The sequence below is a fragment of the Metarhizium album genome, assembly GCF_000804445.1.
Source record: "Metarhizium album ARSEF 1941 chromosome Unknown scaffold_15, whole genome shotgun sequence".
NCBI classification, from domain to species: domain Eukaryota; kingdom Fungi; phylum Ascomycota; class Sordariomycetes; order Hypocreales; family Clavicipitaceae; genus Metarhizium; species Metarhizium album.
In genome coordinates, this window is record NW_024467589.1 from 150,236 (window position 1) to 172,734 (window position 22,499).

At 55.4% G+C, this 22,499-nt stretch overlaps 5 protein-coding genes across 5 annotated transcripts; 2 read left to right on the forward strand and 3 right to left on the reverse strand.

Moving 5' to 3' along the window:
* Positions 1-4,243: 4,243 nt before the first annotated feature.
* Positions 4,244-4,720, forward strand: MAM_05674 (MFS transporter; the record flags this gene model as incomplete). Its single annotated transcript, XM_040824472.1, has 1 exon — positions 4,244-4,720. One exon carries the CDS (start codon positions 4,244-4,246, stop codon positions 4,718-4,720), a length of 477 nt encoding a protein of 158 aa, XP_040677451.1.
* Positions 4,721-6,727: 2,007 nt separating this feature from the next.
* Positions 6,728-7,723, forward strand: MAM_05675 (Major facilitator superfamily domain, general substrate transporter; the record flags this gene model as incomplete). The annotated part of the gene is made up of 1 exon (XM_040824473.1): positions 6,728-7,723. One exon carries the CDS (start codon positions 6,728-6,730, stop codon positions 7,721-7,723), a length of 996 nt encoding a protein of 331 aa, XP_040677452.1.
* A 498-nt stretch (positions 7,724-8,221) lies between these two features.
* Positions 8,222-8,767, reverse strand: MAM_05676 (uncharacterized protein; the record flags this gene model as incomplete). Its single annotated transcript, XM_040824474.1, has 6 exons — positions 8,222-8,290; positions 8,347-8,409; positions 8,472-8,513; positions 8,570-8,584; positions 8,647-8,667; positions 8,723-8,767. The coding sequence occupies 6 exons, from the start codon at positions 8,765-8,767 to the stop codon at positions 8,222-8,224; spliced, it is 255 nt and encodes an 84-aa protein (XP_040677453.1).
* Positions 8,768-14,008: 5,241 nt separating this feature from the next.
* Positions 14,009-14,242, reverse strand: MAM_05677 (uncharacterized protein; the record flags this gene model as incomplete). The annotated part of the gene is made up of 1 exon (XM_040824475.1): positions 14,009-14,242. One exon carries the CDS (start codon positions 14,240-14,242, stop codon positions 14,009-14,011), a length of 234 nt encoding a protein of 77 aa, XP_040677454.1.
* Positions 14,243-19,457: 5,215 nt separating this feature from the next.
* MAM_05678 (Gamma tubulin complex protein 3) lies at positions 19,458-22,137 on the reverse strand (the record flags this gene model as incomplete). The annotated part of the gene is made up of 2 exons (XM_040824476.1): positions 19,458-21,924; positions 22,001-22,137. 2 exons carry the CDS (start codon positions 22,135-22,137, stop codon positions 19,458-19,460), a joined length of 2,604 nt encoding a protein of 867 aa, XP_040677455.1.
* Between the last annotated feature and the right edge of the window lie 362 nt (positions 22,138-22,499).

Below are 22,499 nucleotides of genomic sequence, written 5' to 3' on the forward strand. Positions count from 1 at the left end.
GGATCTTATCCTCCATCGCCGCACACTAAACGCACCTCCAGGCCACCCTACTCATGCCGTGGAGAACCGCCTGGCAACTATGCCAGCTCGCAATCATGCAGAATTTGGGGAATTGATTGTAAGAAGGGCTGGTCTTGTAGATAAACCTAACCCTCGTATTACATATAATATCGCAAGGCCTTAAAGGTCCTTGGTTCCCTTGATCTGATAGACCCGACCATTGAGGGCTTTATATCATGATAGTGCTTGTGAGTGTCACCCCTTTGTGCCTTCTTGCCCTGATGCCTCGGTGCCTGAGCCCACAAGTGGCCCATGAGAGCATCGTGATAGCTGCAATTTTTGCGCATTGCAGCTAGTTATGTGGGTGTGAGGCTTTTCCGGGTAACACTAATGATGGACAGAGTGCATATGGCAGCGCTGGGCGTTGCGTGTGAGGACCCCAGTTACACGATAACGGGGGCACCAAAGCTAGATATCACGTAGATGATACGAAAAAGCCTTGATTCTTAATTGAGCTGCAAAAGAGAGAATTGTGTGCGCCCTATGAAAATGCCACGCTTCGTGTGCGCATCATCATCATTCCGTGGCTTACGTGGCCAAATGCCCAGTTTCCGCCAGCCCAAAGACTGGGTTAGGGTTGGCACAAAGGCGTTGGTTGGGTCCTTCAGACTGAAGAACGAAGGACCTCGAGACCACACGATATCATACTGTAATATGAGTCTTTGTCTTTACTCCATGTCCTGACCTCCGTGACCCGCCCTTGTTACAAGAGCCGCTTCCGAGGCCGGGAGGGTGTTTCCTTTTCCCAAGCTCCTGGAGTCCTGGGAAGGAGGCTTGACACACACCGTTGCAGGGGCTTTTTTCCCGAGTCAAGCCCGCCTACGCAGTCCGGCTGAGAGCAACGGCATGGGAGAAAGAATGTACTTCCATGATATAATAGAAAGGTTGCAAGTGTCAGTACGATGGCGGGATATAGTGAATATCAAGAGATACAAGACTGTTCAGTCGGCCAAATTCAATGTACAAGTACTTTTGGAGGATTTTTTGTATGCTGCAGGCTGTGGCCAAAAGAGCTGCGCAGGGTCTTGCCTGGGACGAAAACAGCCCTATGTGCGTTAAGGGGCCAGCCAATTGACCCATCACCAGACTTCACGTGGTTGCACAAGGGCTAGCTATGATGACGAAGCCTGGGGCAGAAGGCTTGCATCAACAAAAGTCTGGGGTGTGACAAGGGCTCGTCTGCAGCAGACCTCTGCTCCAGGTCTCGTGACTATAGACCTTGTGTCACCAATGTCCGTGACACATCAAGAGTTCAGATTGATTCCAGAAACATGTTACCGAGGCGAAGAACTCCTTACAAAGCTAGTAAAATAGAATACTTTTGATGTAAAAAATTAGGTACTTGCTAATTCTCTACTTTGTCTATCAAGGGTTGGAAGGGGCATTCAGCATGGCCCAGCAGAGCCTGCGTGATGGTCTCCAAGTCTATAATCACGTCTTGAATAGTCAGGATCTCAGGGAGCGTGTAGGGGCAGTATGCGAAATTTTCCACATGCGTATACTCAACACTCGATTTCAAAGACTAGCCACGTGTTGGTTATTCGCAAGGAGAACATGTCAAAGTATCTTTGTTGTTGCCATCTCCTGGAACTTTTAGGTTTCCATCTCCGGCTCCTTGTTCTCTGCACACATGGGAGTTTTCTGTTCTCTCACCACGACGGGCGTAAACGATGAGAATCAAGCCGGCTTGAATCCCTTGCTCGGCGGACTGGAACTCGTGGCATGACGGCGATGAAGCGTCGCATGGGACAGCATCTACTAGCTCTACTACGTCTTATTCGGCGCGGACAAGCCCTGCGCGGTGGACCGGGCCATGGGCGATCTTCCCCAAGCGCGGATGGCACCGGCACTAAGGCAGTGCTCGGCCCTGGCCTGCCCTGTGCAGAGGCCATTGTGTCAAGTGATTCAAGTTTAAGCTTGACAAATGACATCGTTGTTGAGAAGACAGCATTGCGCCCAGAGCTCCGCGAACGCTGCGCCTGAAGCCCCGTGATGAAACGTCCTGGCGCAAGACGACGGCCAACAACGTCGCGTCTTGGTTGCAGCAACGGTTCGGATCAAGAACAAAAACGGACAGCACCGACCCGCTCATTCGCACAATTAGACTAGCAATCGATGCCGCCGCCCCCCTAGATGTGCCCGGTGGACGGCGGCGGCGTCCTGGCGTCCTGACTCGGCGGGGCGGCTTTTCCAGCATGACTCTCCCTGAAGTTGATTCCTTTCCTGGGATAAACACGGAGACGGGTGCCGTCCTTGAGCCCTAGGCAGGCAGTTCCAGCTACGCGCGAGCCACGAGAGTCCCGACTCCCCAGCAGCCCACGTTGTCCGGGCTCTGGACGAAACTAGACAAGATGGCTTCTCTGGAATAGAGCAAGCCAGCGCAGGACCACACTGAGACGCTCGCAAATGGCGATGCTCCAGGGACCATCAACATGTGCAAATCACACGGACGCATAGAGGGACGCAAGACGCGAGACGCAACACGGGGAGCAGCACCAACGCGCAGACACACACACATGGCAGCTCGATCAGCTAAAAGGAGAAATAAGGGACAAGCCACTTTTCAGGGAAACCCCGAAAAACTGCGGGACAAAAAGAGGGCCAACTTTTCCGCTTGAGTCGAGTGGAACAACGGCATCCCTCACCTTGCTTGCTTCCCGGCCGCCATCTAGGCTTCCCTGGCACTTCATGCGCATTGCTCAACCCATGCCTTGGAGCGACTCGCACGGCCGTCTAGCGGGAGCGCAGGACCCCTCCCCTGGGCTACCTGGCGGTTATTCTTGCTCGAGTCATCACACGCTACTGCTGCTCCCGGCACGATGACTTGATGCGACGCCCATCACAGCATCACAGCACGCGCGAAATCAGGCAGACCATTCCATCATGTAACAGGTAGTATGAGAAGGTTTGCGGCTCCCTGCTTCTAAGAACGTCGCATGATGGCCTTGGGTGGCATTTTCTTCGACCCTACAAGACTCTGGTAATTCAAGGGCCCTCATGCGAGAGCTACCTAGACGAAATGCCTGGCCCAATTGTGACTTGTGGCGTGATATTTCTTGGCAATATCTAGCTGGGCTGGACTGGCTGCTTGGTGGACACTCACTTTGTTGCTGAAAGGATTGGTTATTGGCGCACTTTCAACAATCGTAGCTGTCTCCGGATGCGTTTGGCATTTCAGCATCGTGGACATTGTGCTTCTCACGGAAGTAGAAACAGCGACGGAACAACAACCATCTGCTCGTACAGGATCACAACCCGATAACGGACACACGTCCTCAACGGCTGCCCCTGGGGTCGACTATGCCCCATTCTCCCGCCAACTTCCCCTCGAGGAGTCTCCAAGCCAGAGATTTCGACGGCCGGCTCTTTGAGTGACTGTAGTGTTACACAACTCGGCGGCCTGCATACATGTTGAAGCCAACGTGTTGTACGTGGTACACAGCGCGGCTACGTCACAGGTGCCGCGAGATGATATCTTGTCCGGTATCCTGGGAGAAACCAGGGTGATTGAGCACGCAGACGGCGGTCGTCACCAGTGGGAGCAAGTTCAACAGCAAGCTCCGGCGGCTCTCGGCATTGACGGCCGCTTTGAATTTCAATGGGCTGGTATTTCGACTTCAAGCGCTCACTCGGCGGGTTATCGTGTTCGAGTATCTGGACGAGGGCATGGAGCCGGTGCCTGACAAAAGACGCGGTGACAAGCGCGAGGGTGTGAATCTGGGTCGTGACAACCGTCAGTCATCTCTTCAGCTGTCTCTCGTTAGCTTGCTGTTTGAGCCCTGGTGTGGCCAACGTGGGCTCGTCTCTGTCTTCTTCTTGGCAGTCCCGTGCTGTGCCCCTTCACGACGTAGCCTTGCGGAGTGGCAGAGCTTTAGCAGCCAAGCTGAAGCCCCCAGCCGGCGAGGCCTTTTGACGTTGACAAAGCCGTAACATGCGGCGAGATAGTGCCGGCGGACTTGCGAAATAGGCTTCTGGCCCATCAACCACGCTTCGGTGCGGCATGCCAGTGGCCCCGACGGCCAGTCAAGTCGAATATCAGACTCCCTTGACGATACTCCTGTCTTGTTCTCACCAGACTCTCCGCGGCCGAAGTGGGAGGGACCGACTGTTGCTGCTTCTGAAAAGAGGTGCGTGCATTGGCCTCTGCAAGGAGTACTGGCAGATGGTGGTTGTACACGCGCTCATGGGCATGCTCAATGGCAACGCGGCCTGTGTTCCAACCGTCCTGGGCGAAGTTACTGACCGGTCGAATCAGACCAGGGCATTCACCTATTTGCCTGTCATATACTCGCTGGGCAGCATTACCGGTCCCGCGCTGGGGGGTATTCTGGTCAACAAGATGGGGTCAGAATATCCCTATCTCGGGCCCAACCTTGTCGGTGCAGCGATGCTCGCTGCGAGCATCGTCGTCGTTGGCATCTGGTTCGAGGAGACGCTCGACGAGTCAGGCAGGAGCCCCTGGAGGCCGGCTTGGATCAGCCGTCTTGTTGCGTGCGTCGACGGCTCCAATAAGCCCTCTGACCGTAGAGAATCTTGGAGTTCGCGCTTGGCAGAGGCTTCAGCATCACAGCAGCCGCTTCTGTCGTCAAGCTCATCGACGTTGTTGAGAAGACAGCATTGCGCCCAGAGCTCCGCGAACGCTGCGCCTGAAGCCCCGTGATGAAACGTCCTGGCGCAAGACGACGGCCAACAACGTCGCGTCTTGGTTGCAGCAACGGTTCGGATCAAGAACAAAAACGGACAGCACCGACCCGCTCATTCGCACAATTAGACTAGCAATCGATGCCGCCGCCCCCCTAGATGTGCCCGGTGGACGGCGGCGGCGTCCTGGCGTCCTGACTCGGCGGGGCGGCTTTTCCAGCATGACTCTCCCTGAAGTTGATTCCTTTCCTGGGATAAACACGGAGACGGGTGCCGTCCTTGAGCCCTAGGCAGGCAGTTCCAGCTACGCGCGAGCCACGAGAGTCCCGACTCCCCAGCAGCCCACGTTGTCCGGGCTCTGGACGAAACTAGACAAGATGGCTTCTCTGGAATAGAGCAAGCCAGCGCAGGACCACACTGAGACGCTCGCAAATGGCGATGCTCCAGGGACCATCAACATGTGCAAATCACACGGACGCATAGAGGGACGCAAGACGCGAGACGCAACACGGGGAGCAGCACCAACGCGCAGACACACACACATGGCAGCTCGATCAGCTAAAAGGAGAAATAAGGGACAAGCCACTTTTCAGGGAAACCCCGAAAAACTGCGGGACAAAAAGAGGGCCAACTTTTCCGCTTGAGTCGAGTGGAACAACGGCATCCCTCACCTTGCTTGCTTCCCGGCCGCCATCTAGGCTTCCCTGGCACTTCATGCGCATTGCTCAACCCATGCCTTGGAGCGACTCGCACGGCCGTCTAGCGGGAGCGCAGGACCCCTCCCCTGGGCTACCTGGCGGTTATTCTTGCTCGAGTCATCACACGCTACTGCTGCTCCCGGCACGATGACTTGATGCGACGCCCATCACAGCATCACAGCACGCGCGAAATCAGGCAGACCATTCCATCATGTAACAGGTAGTATGAGAAGGTTTGCGGCTCCCTGCTTCTAAGAACGTCGCATGATGGCCTTGGGTGGCATTTTCTTCGACCCTACAAGACTCTGGTAATTCAAGGGCCCTCATGCGAGAGCTACCTAGACGAAATGCCTGGCCCAATTGTGACTTGTGGCGTGATATTTCTTGGCAATATCTAGCTGGGCTGGACTGGCTGCTTGGTGGACACTCACTTTGTTGCTGAAAGGATTGGTTATTGGCGCACTTTCAACAATCGTAGCTGTCTCCGGATGCGTTTGGCATTTCAGCATCGTGGACATTGTGCTTCTCACGGAAGTAGAAACAGCGACGGAACAACAACCATCTGCTCGTACAGGATCACAACCCGATAACGGACACACGTCCTCAACGGCTGCCCCTGGGGTCGACTATGCCCCATTCTCCCGCCAACTTCCCCTCGAGGAGTCTCCAAGCCAGAGATTTCGACGGCCGGCTCTTTGAGTGACTGTAGTGTTACACAACTCGGCGGCCTGCATACATGTTGAAGCCAACGTGTTGTACGTGGTACACAGCGCGGCTACGTCACAGGTGCCGCGAGATGATATCTTGTCCGGTATCCTGGGAGAAACCAGGGTGATTGAGCACGCAGACGGCGGTCGTCACCAGTGGGAGCAAGTTCAACAGCAAGCTCCGGCGGCTCTCGGCATTGACGGCCGCTTTGAATTTCAATGGGCTGGTATTTCGACTTCAAGCGCTCACTCGGCGGGTTATCGTGTTCGAGTATCTGGACGAGGGCATGGAGCCGGTGCCTGACAAAAGACGCGGTGACAAGCGCGAGGGTGTGAATCTGGGTCGTGACAACCGTCAGTCATCTCTTCAGCTGTCTCTCGTTAGCTTGCTGTTTGAGCCCTGGTGTGGCCAACGTGGGCTCGTCTCTGTCTTCTTCTTGGCAGTCCCGTGCTGTGCCCCTTCACGACGTAGCCTTGCGGAGTGGCAGAGCTTTAGCAGCCAAGCTGAAGCCCCCAGCCGGCGAGGCCTTTTGACGTTGACAAAGCCGTAACATGCGGCGAGATAGTGCCGGCGGACTTGCGAAATAGGCTTCTGGCCCATCAACCACGCTTCGGTGCGGCATGCCAGTGGCCCCGACGGCCAGTCAAGTCGAATATCAGACTCCCTTGACGATACTCCTGTCTTGTTCTCACCAGACTCTCCGCGGCCGAAGTGGGAGGGACCGACTGTTGCTGCTTCTGAAAAGAGGTGCGTGCATTGGCCTCTGCAAGGAGTACTGGCAGATGGTGGTTGTACACGCGCTCATGGGCATGCTCAATGGCAACGCGGCCTGTGTTCCAACCGTCCTGGGCGAAGTTACTGACCGGTCGAATCAGACCAGGGCATTCACCTATTTGCCTGTCATATACTCGCTGGGCAGCATTACCGGTCCCGCGCTGGGGGGTATTCTGGTCAACAAGATGGGGTCAGAATATCCCTATCTCGGGCCCAACCTTGTCGGTGCAGCGATGCTCGCTGCGAGCATCGTCGTCGTTGGCATCTGGTTCGAGGAGACGCTCGACGAGTCAGGCAGGAGCCCCTGGAGGCCGGCTTGGATCAGCCGTCTTGTTGCGTGCGTCGACGGCTCCAATAAGCCCTCTGACCGTAGAGAATCTTGGAGTTCGCGCTTGGCAGAGGCTTCAGCATCACAGCAGCCGCTTCTGTCGTCAAGCTCATCGACGTCATCGTCAATTGACCAAGAACGTACCGAAAATGATGGCAACGGCGTCAAGGACAATGGTTTCAATGGCCGTCCTGTCTGGAAAGACCTACTCAACCGTACCACCGTCATCCTTCTCGCCACATACCTCGTTTTCCAACTCTCCAACATTAGTTTCAACAGTCTTTATCCCATCTTTGCGTCCGCCCCCGCACCAGCCGGTCGCGATTTGAGTCCTCAAAAAATCGGCTTCAGCCTTAGCGCCGCTGGCCTCGCAACCATTGCGTTTCAAGCGTTCCTCTTCCAGCCAATCAAGTCCAAGATTGGAAACTTGGGCTCTTACCGCTATGCTTTGCTGGGAGGGTGTGAGACTGTGAGTGCTTGTTGCTTGTGTGCAACGATGCGCGGGCGTCGTTGATTGCGAGCCTGTTTTGCCTCTGCCTGGGCTGGGCTGGGCTGGGCTGGCAAACACAACCACAACCACAAAACGCGGGCAGATGAAGAAACGTCGCACAGACCCGGGCCGTCATTTTGTCCTGTTGCCAGCTTGCTTGCCCCCCTTTGTTTTCCCGGGGGGATGAGGCCCAAACCCACGCCCACCCGGCGCTGCTGACCTGCCTGCGCACTTGCACCTGGCGACCTGAGGACGGCTAGACAAGACAGTCCAAGGTATGCGCGACGAGGGCGCGCGCCCGGGCGAGGCACGGCTCGGAGGGCGCGTCGAAAGGTTCGAGATCCAAAGTCAAGCGTGACACTTTCGACCGCCGAACTCGGCAAGTCTTCTGTATTCACTCTAATCGTTTTCTATCAAGCCAGAGAGGAGCAATGCCGGCGCAAATATTGTCGCTGCGTCAAGGCTTGGGACTGATCCGGCGACGAGTCCACCATGACGCAGACCGGGCGCATCGCCATGCTTCTAGATTTCGCGAGGGTTGGACCTCACGTTGTCCGGAACTCGAGTTTTAAGACTACAGACAGCATAGCCCTGAGATGGTCAGCGCAAATACACGTTCTAGACGGCCTTGGTGGGAGGCCACTCACTATGGGCCTGTGGCGGTGCTGATCTGCTTCTTGCACATCGCGGGCTATAGTGCAGTTCTCGGCCTGTAAAACATCCTGCTGTGAATATGCCTGCTTGCGCTCGATTTGACAGGGAGGCTACTTACCCCAAAGTGACTGAATTTATCCTTCAAATCTTGAAGAGAAAACTAGAGGCCGAGCGTCTTAGTAGTGGAATAAAATTGCCTTTGATGAGACGTCTTACTTCATTCTTTCTCAGCTAAAGATTTTCGTTAGAGTAGTGTAGTTATATGAAGCTGCCGTTTGTGTGGAACGTCTTACCTTGAACTTGGAGGGTATTCTCTGGGGATCATCAGGTCAGTAGTGTAAAAAAGCAGCGAGTATCAATGTTTCGTACCGTTGCCACGCAAAAGACTCGATAAGCTCCTTCCTGTTGCGACATGAGCACATTTTGAATTGCACGTCTTGTTCTGTTTCAGCTGCTTACAAAGTGACAATAGACCACTCCGCCCTGGCGCGCTGCTAGGCTGCGGAGTCCGTTCTCCATGAGCTTGGCCGACTACTCCGTACCTCACCCGATGACGCTTTAGAATGTGGCTGGTCAACCGGATATACTGCGTTTCGGGGGCCACCTACACCACCGGCTATCTGCTCATATCCCGGCTTAGTGGGCCTCCTGAGCCCCTCGGTGGCAGGCGACGCCGCGGCAAGCGACGCAGCAGCAGCCAGGACAGAAACGGATCATAGCTTCATGATTTAATGTTGAGCCGAAAAAGTATCCTTGGTGAAGATTCTAAAGCGTATTGAGTTGAGCGTCGAAGTCTTTGTGCGCCGAGATGTTGAGTGAATATCTAGATGCGGAATCAGAACTATTCTCGGCCCTCTGGCTGCTTCATGTACTTGAACTTACGTCGGCGGCGACCAGAACGTCAAGTCACGTCCATGAGCATCATGACTTGCATGAATCGGATCATTTCCGTGAAACGCTGAGACGGTAACGGTTTAATTGGCCCAGCCCACCCAAAATGCCTCAAAATGACCATGTCGCCAGTCTCGAGTATACAGCAACTCCATGCGCATTAAGACATTAACGTGTCTGTCCAGCATTCATTGCGCACCTGACCGCTCCTGACAAGAATACGACTCGGACCCTGGAAGTTTTTCGCTGAGAGTGACACAGCCGATCAGTCTTGGGCCAGTCAAAGATTATTGCCAGGAAGAGCATGACTTGGCGTTTCCACGAAGCTTCGCCGAGACGTGCCGCCGTTGCTTCGAGACGTCCCGAGCCCGGATGCCGGTCGTCTTCGGACGGCGGGTCCGGGCCACGCTACCAGCCGCCAAGACCGAATCAAGCTTACTTTTGGAGATGCATCGTCGTTTTGATGAATCTGCCTCCTCCTCAGGAGTGGGCGACTCCGCGGCTGACGTGGCAGCTTTGCAGGTCACCTCCCGACACTGAGCTCCCAAGTGTGCCTTTCTGCCTTTCCGGGAGCATCTCCTCTCGTCAATGCCGACCATCGGACGCCGCGCATCAATGCATCCAGTGTTTGCAGGAAATAGCTTGGATGTTGCCGCGCGGCTGGTCGGATTGCATAATTATACGATCGCGGCAGGTCCCTGCATGAAATTGAATCGAATAAGCTTTTTCGGTGCGGTAAAATCTAGACCGGCATCTGTCCTCGACATGGTCAATTCATGCAAGCGAGGCCTCCATCCAAAAGCCTGCCTACCACCGTCGTTTCCCACCACGCACATTGCCGACGCATCTCCGGCACGCTTGCTCAAGATGGAAAAGCGCCAGGGTTGTGCGGGAGACAAAGCACTCGGCCATTTCCACGGATCAAGGAACCCTCGGACAAGACCTGAAGTAGAAGTACGCACTTCGGCCGATCGATCGGGACGAGTTGTCATGACTCCATCTCCCATGCAGTGGGGCATGGTTGGCCGAGACAAGCAAGGCAAGAAAGACGTCAACTTGTCACTCGCGCCTTCCAGTGTTACGCAATCCAACGAACAACAGACATGCGACTTTGGCTGAACAAAGGCAAAGCACTTTAGCTTTCGCAGAAATCGTGGCCCATCCACGCTCCTGAATCGTTATTGTCGTGCCTTGGCATCTCCACGGCTCCGCAGACACGTGCAAGCAAGCCCCCGGCGCACCACCGAGTCATGGCTTCATCTGCCCCTTTGACCATCATGCTCGTACTCCGTCTGACTGATACACTCCCGAACTGATACGCCGAGACCAAGAGCAGCAATCGTGTGGCCAGAAGCTACCAAAGCCAAGGACCACCGTCAACAGAGTCCCGGCACGGCCAGCCGGCGAGGAGCAAAGGAAGGTACTCAGTGTGCTTATTCCAGTCTTGACATGCCAGTCGCAACATCACAATCAGCACGTACAGCCCTTGCTGTCAAAACAGCGTGGACACGCCGTCCAACTCTCCGCTTATGGATTGTGATAGCCCACGATTTCCATGTCAAGGGTAATGGTGTTTTTTCCCGTCTCGGGGATGGCTCCGGAGAGGCACACGACACAGAGGCTGCTCCTGAAAAGACAACGTGAGCAGTGAGCAAGCAACTGGTATTTTGACGAAACAAGTTGTCAACAGTTCCAAACCTTCTCACGTACGACTGGCGAGCTGGTCTTGCAAAACAGTGCCTGTTTGAGTTGTCCTAGGCGCGGATGAAGCAGCAGGACAGGATAACATCGACGCCATGTCGTCACTGGTGGTCGCCGGGCGGTTCTGGTGTGTTCCAGACCGGGTCAAAATGCTTCACCGCTTCCGAGAATAGGGCGCATGGGTGGAATATATACATGTCCGCTTGGGATGTTCTAGGTCCAATGTAATGGTAAGCCCGTGTGTTGTAATGGTTCTTCTAGCTAACCGGTCGATGAGATGGAATACCGATCAGCCCATAGCGCGGGCCAATTGCCGATGCATCGTGGTTTCCTGTGAAAACTGCCGGCGGCATCTGTTGAAAGGGAGCCTGCGGATGGAACAATGGCATAGCGCAACAAGCGAGAGGAAGCGGTGTGCTTCATTCGCATGGCAGCGTGTGGGCTGACTTCGCATGTCTCAAGGGGAGACACTAATCGCTTTCTTTCAACACGTTCCCATGGCAGAGAGGCGTATTCCTTGTGTTTAGATGGCCAAGCGCGGCGATTTCCCCTCGGCGAGGTGATCAGAATGGTCCCGGATGAGCCGTCTCTCATCTTCTCAGGTCAGGGCTACTCTGGTGCACGTCTCCGTTGCGTGGCTAGATTCTGTCGAGCTGCAGTGACTTGCCTGGTGGCCTGCAGGAGTTTGGGACAGAAGCAACCACCTTTTTCGACTTGGCTCGGATTGTTTGGGCGGTGAGGATACAGTCTAAAGTCGGCAACTTGGAGAGGAGGCAAAGTGACCGCTTTGCGGATATGCTGGCCGACTCACTGCAAACACACGGCCCGTCTACAAATTCGCACGTTTTACCAGGCCGGCATGCGTGTAGATCTGAACAGCGGGATCGCCATGGGGCCCTGCAGGCGGGGACCAAAAGTCTTTTTCCGTATGACACGATACATGTCGGCGCTACAGGACAGAAGCAGGCAATACTGAAAAAAGGGCCTCCTCCAAGGCAGGTCGTCGTTGCCGGAAAGCCTTGCTTGCCTGCCTGCCTGCCTGCCGAGACGTCAAGTCTGCATCGCCGCCACCCACGACGCAGTGGCCATCATCAGACCGACTCGCGGCCCGGGAATAGTGACAAATCATGCCGCCGGCGGGGAAACTAGCCGTGGCTGCAAGCCCAAACACCGGCCGCGTCCTCTTCGAAGCTTGTCAAGGCTCGAGAATCGCCACGCAAACACGCCGCATCTCGGCCAGACACACCACACCGCCTTTACCGGCGACGAGCCAAGCCGGAGGCGGGAACAAGGAGAACCCAACACAACACAGCACAGCACAGCACAGCACAGCACAGCACAGCACAGCACAGCGCAGCACACACCACAACCACGCAAGTCGCAAACCGACGAAACCAACAAACAAACATGCAAGATTGCTTTGCAGCCGCCCGCCACGCTACATTCATGGAACAACTTTCAAGCCCGCCAAAGGACCGCCGCCACGAGTCCACGACGAGTTGCAACATAACAAACCCCCCGTACAGAGTACGTACCTGCACCGTGACCGCCCTTGCAATCTGCAATCGCCACAAAGCACCAGGCACCAAGCAAGCAAGCCGAGAGCAGCAATGACGACGAAAAAAAAAAAAAATTAAAAATTCACCCAGACACAGCTTCAATGTCTCAAGAATGCGTGTGCGCATCCGATCCCCCCACCCCCAACGTCCCCAGAGCCCAATGACCCGTCGCCGCTCCCCAGGAAGCCACAGCCACCGCCACCGCCACCGCCAACCACCACCCGCAAACCAAGACATGAGATGCACCTCAACCCAAGCCCACCCTCAACCACCAGAGGGGATATTAAAAAAAAAAAACCGGCTCCAACGTTCAAGAAAAAAGTAATAAGAAATGAAAAATAAATATACACACGCCTCTCATGCCGTGCAAATCAACTCGTCAGGCCTCAGGCCTCAGCTTTGGCACCGCTACGTCAAGCCCGCATCTCATGCACAGTGCCAGACCATGTACATGCTGCCGAAGCCCCTAATTGCCCGCCATCTCTCACTGCCTCTCGATTCGCCTCGCCTCGCCTCGCCTCGTCTCGTCTCGTCTGGTCTCGTCTCCGTTTCCGTTTCGACGGATACTCACTGCTCGAGTGCATCCTGCCGCAGTCGCACTGGCATCACATCCCATCCTGAGCAGTCAGGGACCTCCCGTCGTCGCTCAGGCCTCCGGGCACAAAGAGCGCTTGCAGAGAAGGTACGTACAGCACACCCCGGACCGATAGACCCGTCCTGGTAAGATTTTTTTTTTTTCCTTTTTCTCGTCTTCTTCTCTTCTTTCCCGCGCGCCCCCCCCCCCAGGCTTCCACTTCTTCCATTTCGCACCGCCTTTTCCAGCTTCTTGGTCCAGATTGCCATGTACATACATGTATTATGTATGCAGGTACCGCCCCGGTTGGCTTCCGGTTTTGCCTGGTCCAGACGTCATGCCTCTGCCACTTGTGCGTTTTCTGCAAGACTACCCGACACCACGTACCCGTGTACGTACAACAGCGGCTGCCGACTCGACACCATCGTCACTTCCATGTCGTCCATCCAGACTGCCCATCCCACCTCTCGCACGTCTCGGTGCCATGCACATGGCGACACGACAGCATCAAAATATGCATCACCATGTCACCCCGCAACACTAAGCTCCACATGGGCACGCCAACATGTGCAACATTACTCTGAATTCCTTCACCACCCTTTTCCCTGCTGCAAAACTAGGCGTATGTGCTGCAAACGACGCACAATACAATGAATCTATACCTGTTGACTCCCCTTGCCTTCCCTCCTTCCCGGCTTGCCTCCCTCCATCAATATTGCTCCGCATTACTAGTCCTGGTGATACATAGAAACCAGTCCAGTGACATGCTCCAAACTCCTGTGCCGCTGAAATCTGACCAAAAAAAAAATTGCCCACATGCCTGTGTGCACAACAGGCCGGTAAAGATTCGATCTGCACCGGATAACAAACACGAGTCGGGCCTGCGTCGATAGTATGACGCATGGCCTTCACCCCGCTAACTGCATACCACTACTGGCGGCTGCTGGTCATGTTCCATTTGTCGGCCCTGAAGCTGACGGGGCTAGGTGGAGGAGGAGCGGGGACGGTATAGTCGTTTTCCTGGATGCGTCGTACCGGTGTCGATGGCCGATTGTCCTTGTAAGACAGGTTGGCGGTGAGGCTGCTGTACAAGTCTTGCGACGTGAACAACCGCAGGTTATTTCGCTGAGAGGACATGGCGACGGGTGAGGCGATGTGAGGCATTTCGCGTGTCTTTGTTTCAGAAGGGAAGAGAATAAAATTTGATAATCTTTTGTGGCAGTACAGGGTCAGAAACCGCGGCAAGAATTCGAAATACTTTGTGGGCAAGTACAGGGCTGGATGCATACCATGAACTCCAAGTCTTGTGCTCCACGTCAATAGAGTTGAACACGAGCCTGCGAGGATTCGTGGCTGGAGTTGACGGAAAACGAGACTGTGAATCCAAACAGCTCACCGAGCAACGGGGGAGCGGGATGGTTACGTGACAGGTTAATCTGTGGGTCACGAACTCTGATGATGGACGCCGGTGAGATGGAGATATGGAGCCGAGGGGTTATCAGGCCGTGTCTTGTGGCAAGCAAAGAGGCTGAAAGCCAAAGCAGAGAGACTAAAGCTTGGTATAAATGGCGGTTAAGCGAGCGTGTCCGGTGTCAAGTTGAAGTTGTAACGAAGACAGCAGGAGTAGAGAAGCCTGGGCCGGGGAGCGGTGGATTTATGTCCAGGGAGAAGGATTTAAAAAAAAAAAAAAAAAAAAAAAAAAAGGGAAGGGAGGAGAAAGAAGAGGAAAAATCGCTGGCCTGTCAGACAATGGCATGCAGGGCTAAGACGGGGCCAACAAGCGAACAGACATTGCACCGAGGGAAGGGAATAGGAATTTGGGAACTTTAAGCCGAGAGGCGGACGTGGAGCGGACCGACATCTGGACGGGGATGGGAGGACTCCATGTCGGAATCGGGATGGGGGTGGGGGAGTGCAACATGTGCAGCATTGATGCTCGACGCAACACTGGGACACAGAAGGTTGAATGGCATCAAAAGGTCGAATGGGAAAGAGCATTGATGGAGGAAGGAGAATAGGGCGGGAAGACGCTGGGCCTGGCGCAAACAGGAGGAGGCGGACCTGGGGGCGTGGGTCTAGCAGTCGACCTGGCATTGACAGGCCGTTCAGGGACCCAGGGCTGCTTGTTGCCCCAAAGGCTTCAATGTTCATCGACATGAGCCAGCGTGCCTCACATGTAACCAGCCGGGCCTGGCTGTTCCGAGTGCCCAGCGTCCCGATCCTGTTCATGGATGGCAACGTTTCTGCAATTTGCGCCGCCCGCATACGGGCTGCGGTGATTGAATGCCTACGTGTGCCTGCTGCGAGACAATGGCTGCGGTGCATTCTAAAGTCGGGGAAGGGGAAGTCCGTGGGCTCTTTTCTGTGCCTGAAAGCACCGTGTTCAGCGATGAAACGGAAATGGCATCACAGATTGCATTCCTGCGCCTCGAGTCCTGGTGCTGGTGTCGATGAGCACAAATGACTGCTCGAGACTGAGAGCACAGACCAAAGTACCGGGGAACCTTCCCCAGGTACAAAGGTAAGTACCGGGACAGTGCGCGCCTGTATGCGTGCATGAGGCCCTATTTACGGATTAATTGGTAACATACTTCTTAAGTACTTATACTTACGTACTTGGCTGTCTCCGAGGTTGGTTGGGGGTTTGGTAACGAATTACTAACGTGCCTACGAGCCTACGTACTTGAGTACGTACCTACTCAAGGTACTTGGAAGATGGATGCGCAGACTCGCAACGGCAGGTGCAACCGCGCAAGTTGCCAAGTTCTGCCCTCCCTCCACCTGGTGTGGACTCCGGACAATGGTATCAGGTCCGTTGAACACACCAATGTCAGTCAGCATCATCAGCATCAGCATCAGCATCAGCTCCAGCATCAGCATCAGCATCAGCGCCAGCCCCCAAGCTCTCTCGAAATTCATCCCGTCTCCAACATTACCCTCCAAAGAGAAAAGTCACATCAGCCACTCCCCCCCGCAAAAAGGATCCCAGAGGACCCAAAAGACCCTTGACCGGTCCTAAAGAAGCAGCTGGTTAAGCAAGTAGGGGCCTGACCGCCGCCGGCTCTATTCGTTTGGCACAAACACCTGCAATCTGGGGCTGCAAACACACGACACGTCGCCCTTGACAGAAGCAAGATCCCAGGTGTTTGCGCCAGACCGGACGTGAACGCCTGCCAATCAGTCGGTCACGCAGGTACGTAGCTTCATTTCCTGGCTGCCTTTAATTACCTTACTTAAGAAGTACCTAGGTAGGTACTACCTACTGAAGTACGTATTACTCCGCGCCCGTCCCCAAGTTGCCAACAACCAACCACACCCAGGTGCCGGGTGACCGAGTACACGAGCGACACGCAACCTTTCCAGAGCAAACGCAGCGTCTGCCAGGGAACCTCGTACATGCTTGACTCATCGCGGCGGAGGCTCAGCTGGGGCCCACGCAGGGACTCATCATTACAGACCAGACAGAGTCACCCACATCAGAAGCCAACTGGCCCTCCAAGGCTGGAACCATCCCTTTCATGTTGTTCTCGCCCCCAAGGAAATGCCTGACCGAGTGCGGAAATGTGTTGGAGCAACATTGGCCCGCCTGGGCCGTCAGTCTTACTTGCTTGATTTCTTGTTTCAAAAGATTCAAAGTGTAAACGGAGTCCACCGACACGAGGCCACGAGCCTTCTCACGAGCGAGACGCAAGGTCACATTTGATGGATATGTCCATTCGTTCCCTTCTTCTCGACATCGTTGGTTCCTGGTTGGGGACCAGGGTGTCGGCCCTATCCAACAAAGAAGAGAAAAAATTGTCGTGGCTTACTTGCCCCCCGGGTCCGACGCTTGGCGAAGAAATGGGCCACCAACATTCCAGAATCCGGCATCTTGTTGAAAGAAGTGAAAAGAAAAGTCTGGGGAAAGAAAGCGCTTGCATTGGAGACACGACCAGGGTGCTAGATTTGTGGGTGTCGGTGGCATGGCACGGCGCGCAATGTTTTATTTCCAGCTCTGCCTACTCCGAACTAATACGGAGTACGGAGTACTCCTCTTCCGCCCTGCGCGACTAGGTGCCCCTGCACCATGGACATAGCCCAACCGGTTGTCCCTGCATATTCCTGGGTCTTATCAAACTCGAATCCCGACAAACGAATCGTCGGACAGCAGTTCTTTCTTGACTAAGGCGCCGTAGGGGAGGAAGATGATCCTGACCACGGAAAGGCCCCAGAGCGTTTCCGAACAATGCAAAGCCCGTCGCGGGGGTGTGAGTGTGAATCAAACCATTGTCTCTTTACCCCGGACTTGTTCATCAATCACGCCCACGCTGCTCTGACTGTTTTTCTGGGGGGTTCGGATTCGAACCACCACCACGACGGGTTTGAAGCCTGATGGCGTCGCAGCCCGAGGCTATTCATCGACGTTGCAAGTTGACTGCCCTGCTTAGCAATGATGCTCGTGCGAATACGGACTAGTGATCTAATGAGATCTGCCGAGGTGGGCGTGTACAGAGCTTGTGTCAGTCGTTGAGCCTGTTCCGAGGTGCTGGGTAGGTAGATCCCCTGAACGGGCGCTATCGACACGTGAGAATTGACCTGTAGGCTATTCTGAAACGCCGAGGGACAGAATAACGTTATTCTTGTCCATTGTTACATCATTCATGTGTCTAGGTACTGATTTGGGCAGGTTATAGCTCCAACTTGTCAAGTCAACGGCGCGTAGCCTGTTGCGTTGTTCCGCACGTGTCGACACGATCGACAGAGTTCTTGATATTTTCTTCACGGGTAGTTGATCGATACCTTGTCGAAAATAAAAAGTTCTGTGTCCAACTACAAGGTCATGAGCACTGGACACTGGAATGACCAAGTCCTGATGCCCTCATATAGGTCGCCCCCGAGTCCCCGACACCTGTCTACATGACACACCACAGAACCTTTGAGATCCGAGTTACGCGTACCGACCTACAGCTGAGGCTTCAGTTAAGGGGCATCTTGAACAGCAAAACCCCATGCTTCTGGCCGGAAGGGCATGCACGTGAGTCTGCAAGGATTGAAATTCCTTGCGGAAACCTGCAGCATGCCGCGTCGGGATCCCTTTTCCGCAGCATTACCAATGCACCATCAACAGCAACGCAGGCTTGCCTTGGCCATTGTGGCCAGTTTTGTGGAGATTTGCACAGCCGTGCTAGCGAGCGAAAGAAGGCCCCTTTGCAACACGGACGAAGCCTGAGCCTCGCCTGACAAACAAGTGAAACCCGGGCCAGGTCCCTGGATTGTACTCCGTAATCGCTCTGTCATTACGCCGTAACCACGAGGAAAGCTTCAACGTTGGGCCGCTGAAAAAACAGGGGAGACAACCTACCACTCGACCCCTGTCGCTCGATGACATGGAATATGCCGTTGTCTGGGCATCGCACCCGCCGGCCGGGCCCGGGACAAGATAGAAATAGGGGCAATTAGTTGTCATTGGATGATTAGGATAGCCCCGGAAAGCATAAGTCAATGACCAAGCAAGCTTGGCTTGACTAGTACAAGCATGCATTCTAGATATTTCCAACAAGGCAGACAGCGAGGGCAGATTGATGACGGCGTTTCAGGAGGCAGCCAGCTCAACGTACAGCATGCAGGCCCTGACCGCCTTCGAATTTCGAAGTGAGCTTTGATCTTTACAGCCAGCTCACTTGCAACGTCCTCACCAGAGGCCGTCAAAACGCGCGAGGCAGGTTGTCGTCTCAATGCCCAGAGTCTGACCGGTGCTGCAGGAAAAGAAATAGTTACAAGGCTGGGTCTGCCTCTAAACAGCACCCTCGCCTGCAGACACACCATTTAACCAGTCATATCCTCTCGCGTAAGCCCTTCATTGCAGGCCCTCTGGTTGGTGAGACCGCTGGCTGTAGCCGCACAACCAAGGTCACTCACTCACTGCCTTGGTTCAGCGAAGATGTTTTTCATAATTTTCACCCCGTATCCTGTCGAACCTGGTATTTCGTTCGTACCGCCAGGTCGGCTTCCCATCTCTCTGCCACGCTTGGAGTCAGGGTTGACACAACAAGGGGCACGCGCAGTGCGTCATGGATGAGGTAGTAAAAGGAATCGATGAGAAATGTGCACCAGGGACAGGCTACGGAGTACTCTGTGCTGGACGGATAATGGCAGCACATGCCGCGGCCGGGGCAGCGAGCCCGAGATTGCTTGTAGTCAGACAACATCTTCAAGTCTCAGCCATGGTGACACGTCACTACTACTGACACGGAGGGTAGAAATGATGTGATGCATTGTGCCATACGTTCGCGCAAGTCATTCTCAACCGCTTCATTCCATCGTTGCCTGGGCGTCAATGGCCGCAGACAAGGCCATCCTTGCAAAGGAAAAAAAAAAAAAAAAACATCCAAGCCCTCACTCACGCCTTGGAGGTGTTCGCCGAAGCAGCAGCAGGCGCCGTCCTCGTCTTCCTCCTCGTCGGCTGATACACATCATTAAAGTTCATGGCCACTCCCAAAAACCTCATGTCCACGTCGGGCTGGTACGCCAAATCACCCAGTAGAATCTGCAACCTGCTCCTGAAGGAGGCCCCCAGCTGCTGCAGTCTTCTTCTCAGCTCAGGAAACTCGGACAGCACGTCCCTGCGGCCGCCGATGGTGTCATCCACGTCGGATCGCATGGACGTGCGCACGTCTGCCTCCTGGCGGCGCGTAAAGTCGGAGACGCTCCAGCTATAGAGGCCATCAACCGACTTTCGGTAGTCCAGCATGAGCTCGAGCAGGAGGCTGAGTTGTCCGCGGTACGAAGACTCGCCGCCATCGTCTTCCGAGCCGTGGCTTTGGCGCTTTGCGCCGAGCAGACCTTTGTGCGTGATATCCGTGAGGTACCGCTGGTGGGCGTTGATGAGGTCATCCAGAGTGCAGCCCTCCTTGCGGATGCGCTTCTGGAGCTCGTCCCACGATGATTCGATGACCTCGAAGAGGATGTAGTACTGGAGCTGGCCGACAAAGTGCGTCATCTCGGCGAGCGTACCGCGCGTGGACTTCCACGTCTGGGAGACGACGGGGTCCGAGTTCTGCAGGACGCCGCGCGCGCCCGTCATGCACCGGCGCCACGTGGTGAGGAGGGCGAACTCGACACGTTTGATGCGCCAGAGGTAGTTGAAGACTTTGAGGTACTGGCGACTGCCCCGCTGGGTCACGACAACGTCGACGGGGGCGTCGATTTTGTATTCCAGCGTGAAGCAGTCCCATCCCGTGTCGTTCTCGGAGAGCTGGAGCACCCTCGCGTCGAGCCGGCGGAGGACCTCGGGGGAGTCGTACTGCGCGTTGGACCCGCGGATGGCGTGTTCCAGTTGGGCCGTGAGGGTATGTCGGTACTGGGCGCTGACGGGCAAATCTAGGTTTGTGGCGAGGGACTCCATGAGGAGAGCTATGAAATCGCCCTGGCCGAGGAGGATGTAGTTCTTGAGGGCTTGCAGGTGCTCAAAGAGGTGGAATTTGCTGGACATGAGATCCATGAGGCGCTTCATGGTGGTCTTGTATGCCTCGTCGATCCAGGCTTCCAGCGTTGCCGTGTCGCCGTATCCAAGTTCCTTCGACGCTGCCTTGGAGTATCCCTCGACCCATGCCGAGTCTCCGCAGCTGTGGCGGATAAAGTTGAGAGACTTGCCGATTAGAAACACCTTTTGGGCGAAATCTTGGGTGATGATGCTCGGGACCATGCTCTGGTGAATCTCGTACTTGTCCGTCCAGACGTTGCCGGCTCCTTTCAGGTGGGCGACGTCGGCGGGTTTGTTCTGCTCCTGGACGAAGAACTCCTGGTACGGATCTGACAGTTCTCCATCGTAGATCCAGTGACGCAATATATCGTAAAACGGTTTCGTGAAGCTGCCCAGCAGCCTCTCTGCGAACGCGGCAACCGTGGGTTCGCCATGTGATGAGGAGAAACTGTGGATGAGAGAGATGAGTTGGCCGCCAGTTTTGTTCTCCGACTCCTTGGCCATGACGCTCATGAGCCGCAGGCCCATTGTAGCCTCCCGCGTCCACACCACGCATCTTTTCAACGTGACGCCGGCTTTTCCGATGCCGCCCCGGGGTGCGTCTTGGTCAAGTGACAGGAGCGCACGTCGGATCTGGCCTTCTAGAGCGGCTACGAGGCTGAGGTAGGATCGGAGCTGGCTGCCAATGGCGGAGCGCAAACTTTGCCCCAGCAGGCCCCGGGCTGGAGTTTTGCAGTACTCGTCGAGACCTCGGTAGAGGAGGGAGGGCTCGGCCAGGGTATGAAGAATGGACACAAGAGGTAATGGAACGGTAGGGGGCAACTTGAGCGTTTCTGGCTTGGAAAACGGAAGCGTCGTTGACGATAGTCCCTGGAGGGTGAAGGGGAGATCTCGCAGGATGTCGGCCTCGGGAGGGTCAAGTTGCGTGTAGTTGTTGGCAAGCAAGGTCGATTGCAAGGAGACGGCCCTCCTTGGGTGTTCTTTTCCGGCGTTGGCTGCTGGTTTCGGGCCGGGGACATGCCTCAGCCCCTCGGGATGGAAGGCCTCTCGAAACTGGTCTTCTTCCCCCTTGGGGACCGGGGTTGCGGACTTGCCCCGGTCTCGGACTTGTCTTTTGACGGCGTCTCTGTGGACCGCTTCTCGGTAATTTGGCGCGGATGGTTTGATGGGGCTGAGAGGTAGAGGTTCGTTTGGGTCTGGCGAGTCGGCGAGTTGGTAGAGGAGATACAGGATGGCCCATTTGTTGTCGAGCACGGGCAGTGCGAGGAGTCGCGAGTAGAGGTTTGAAAATGTCAATGCCAGACTGGGGTTTGTCTGGATGAGCCTCCTCTTGATGAGGTCTGAGGCATGGTTTACGTCGGCGGAAATGGATGGTCCTGAGGGACTGCGAGGGCGTCAACATGGCGTCGTGGGATGGGGAGTCAGCTTTACGGGCGGCGGGAGCGGAGGAAGCAGGGTACCTGTCAATGATGGATGTCGCATTCTTCAAGATGGCTTCCTGACGACGCTGGGCAGTCTCTGCGTCATGGTTGGGGTCGTTGGGGACGATGTGAGCTATGAGGTGCTCGAGCGCCCCGATGATGCGTTCCGACGCCATGGCCGCATGGCCGCACGAGCATTCAACTGTTTGAGCGTGCTGATGCTCGACTGAAGGCCTCGATGCAAATGCAAACTGCTTCGGCAGGCCGAGCTCTCAAGAGTCAAAAGGCTGGCAGTGGGGACATTTTGAGCCTCTTCTGGTGACGCGCTGGACGCGACCTGGGACGGAGGACGCCCTCAGTGGGGGAGGAGCACGCCGGGCAAGTACTTGAGCAGTACTTGAGTACTTGAGTGGCCCATCCATGGCCAACTGGCAACTGGCTGGAGCACCGCTGCGACTAGCGCTAGGCGGCTTGGGGGCCCCTCCAGTACGAGGTACCGCCAGGTGAGAGTGTCCCCCCGCTGCGCTCAAGTACTCGC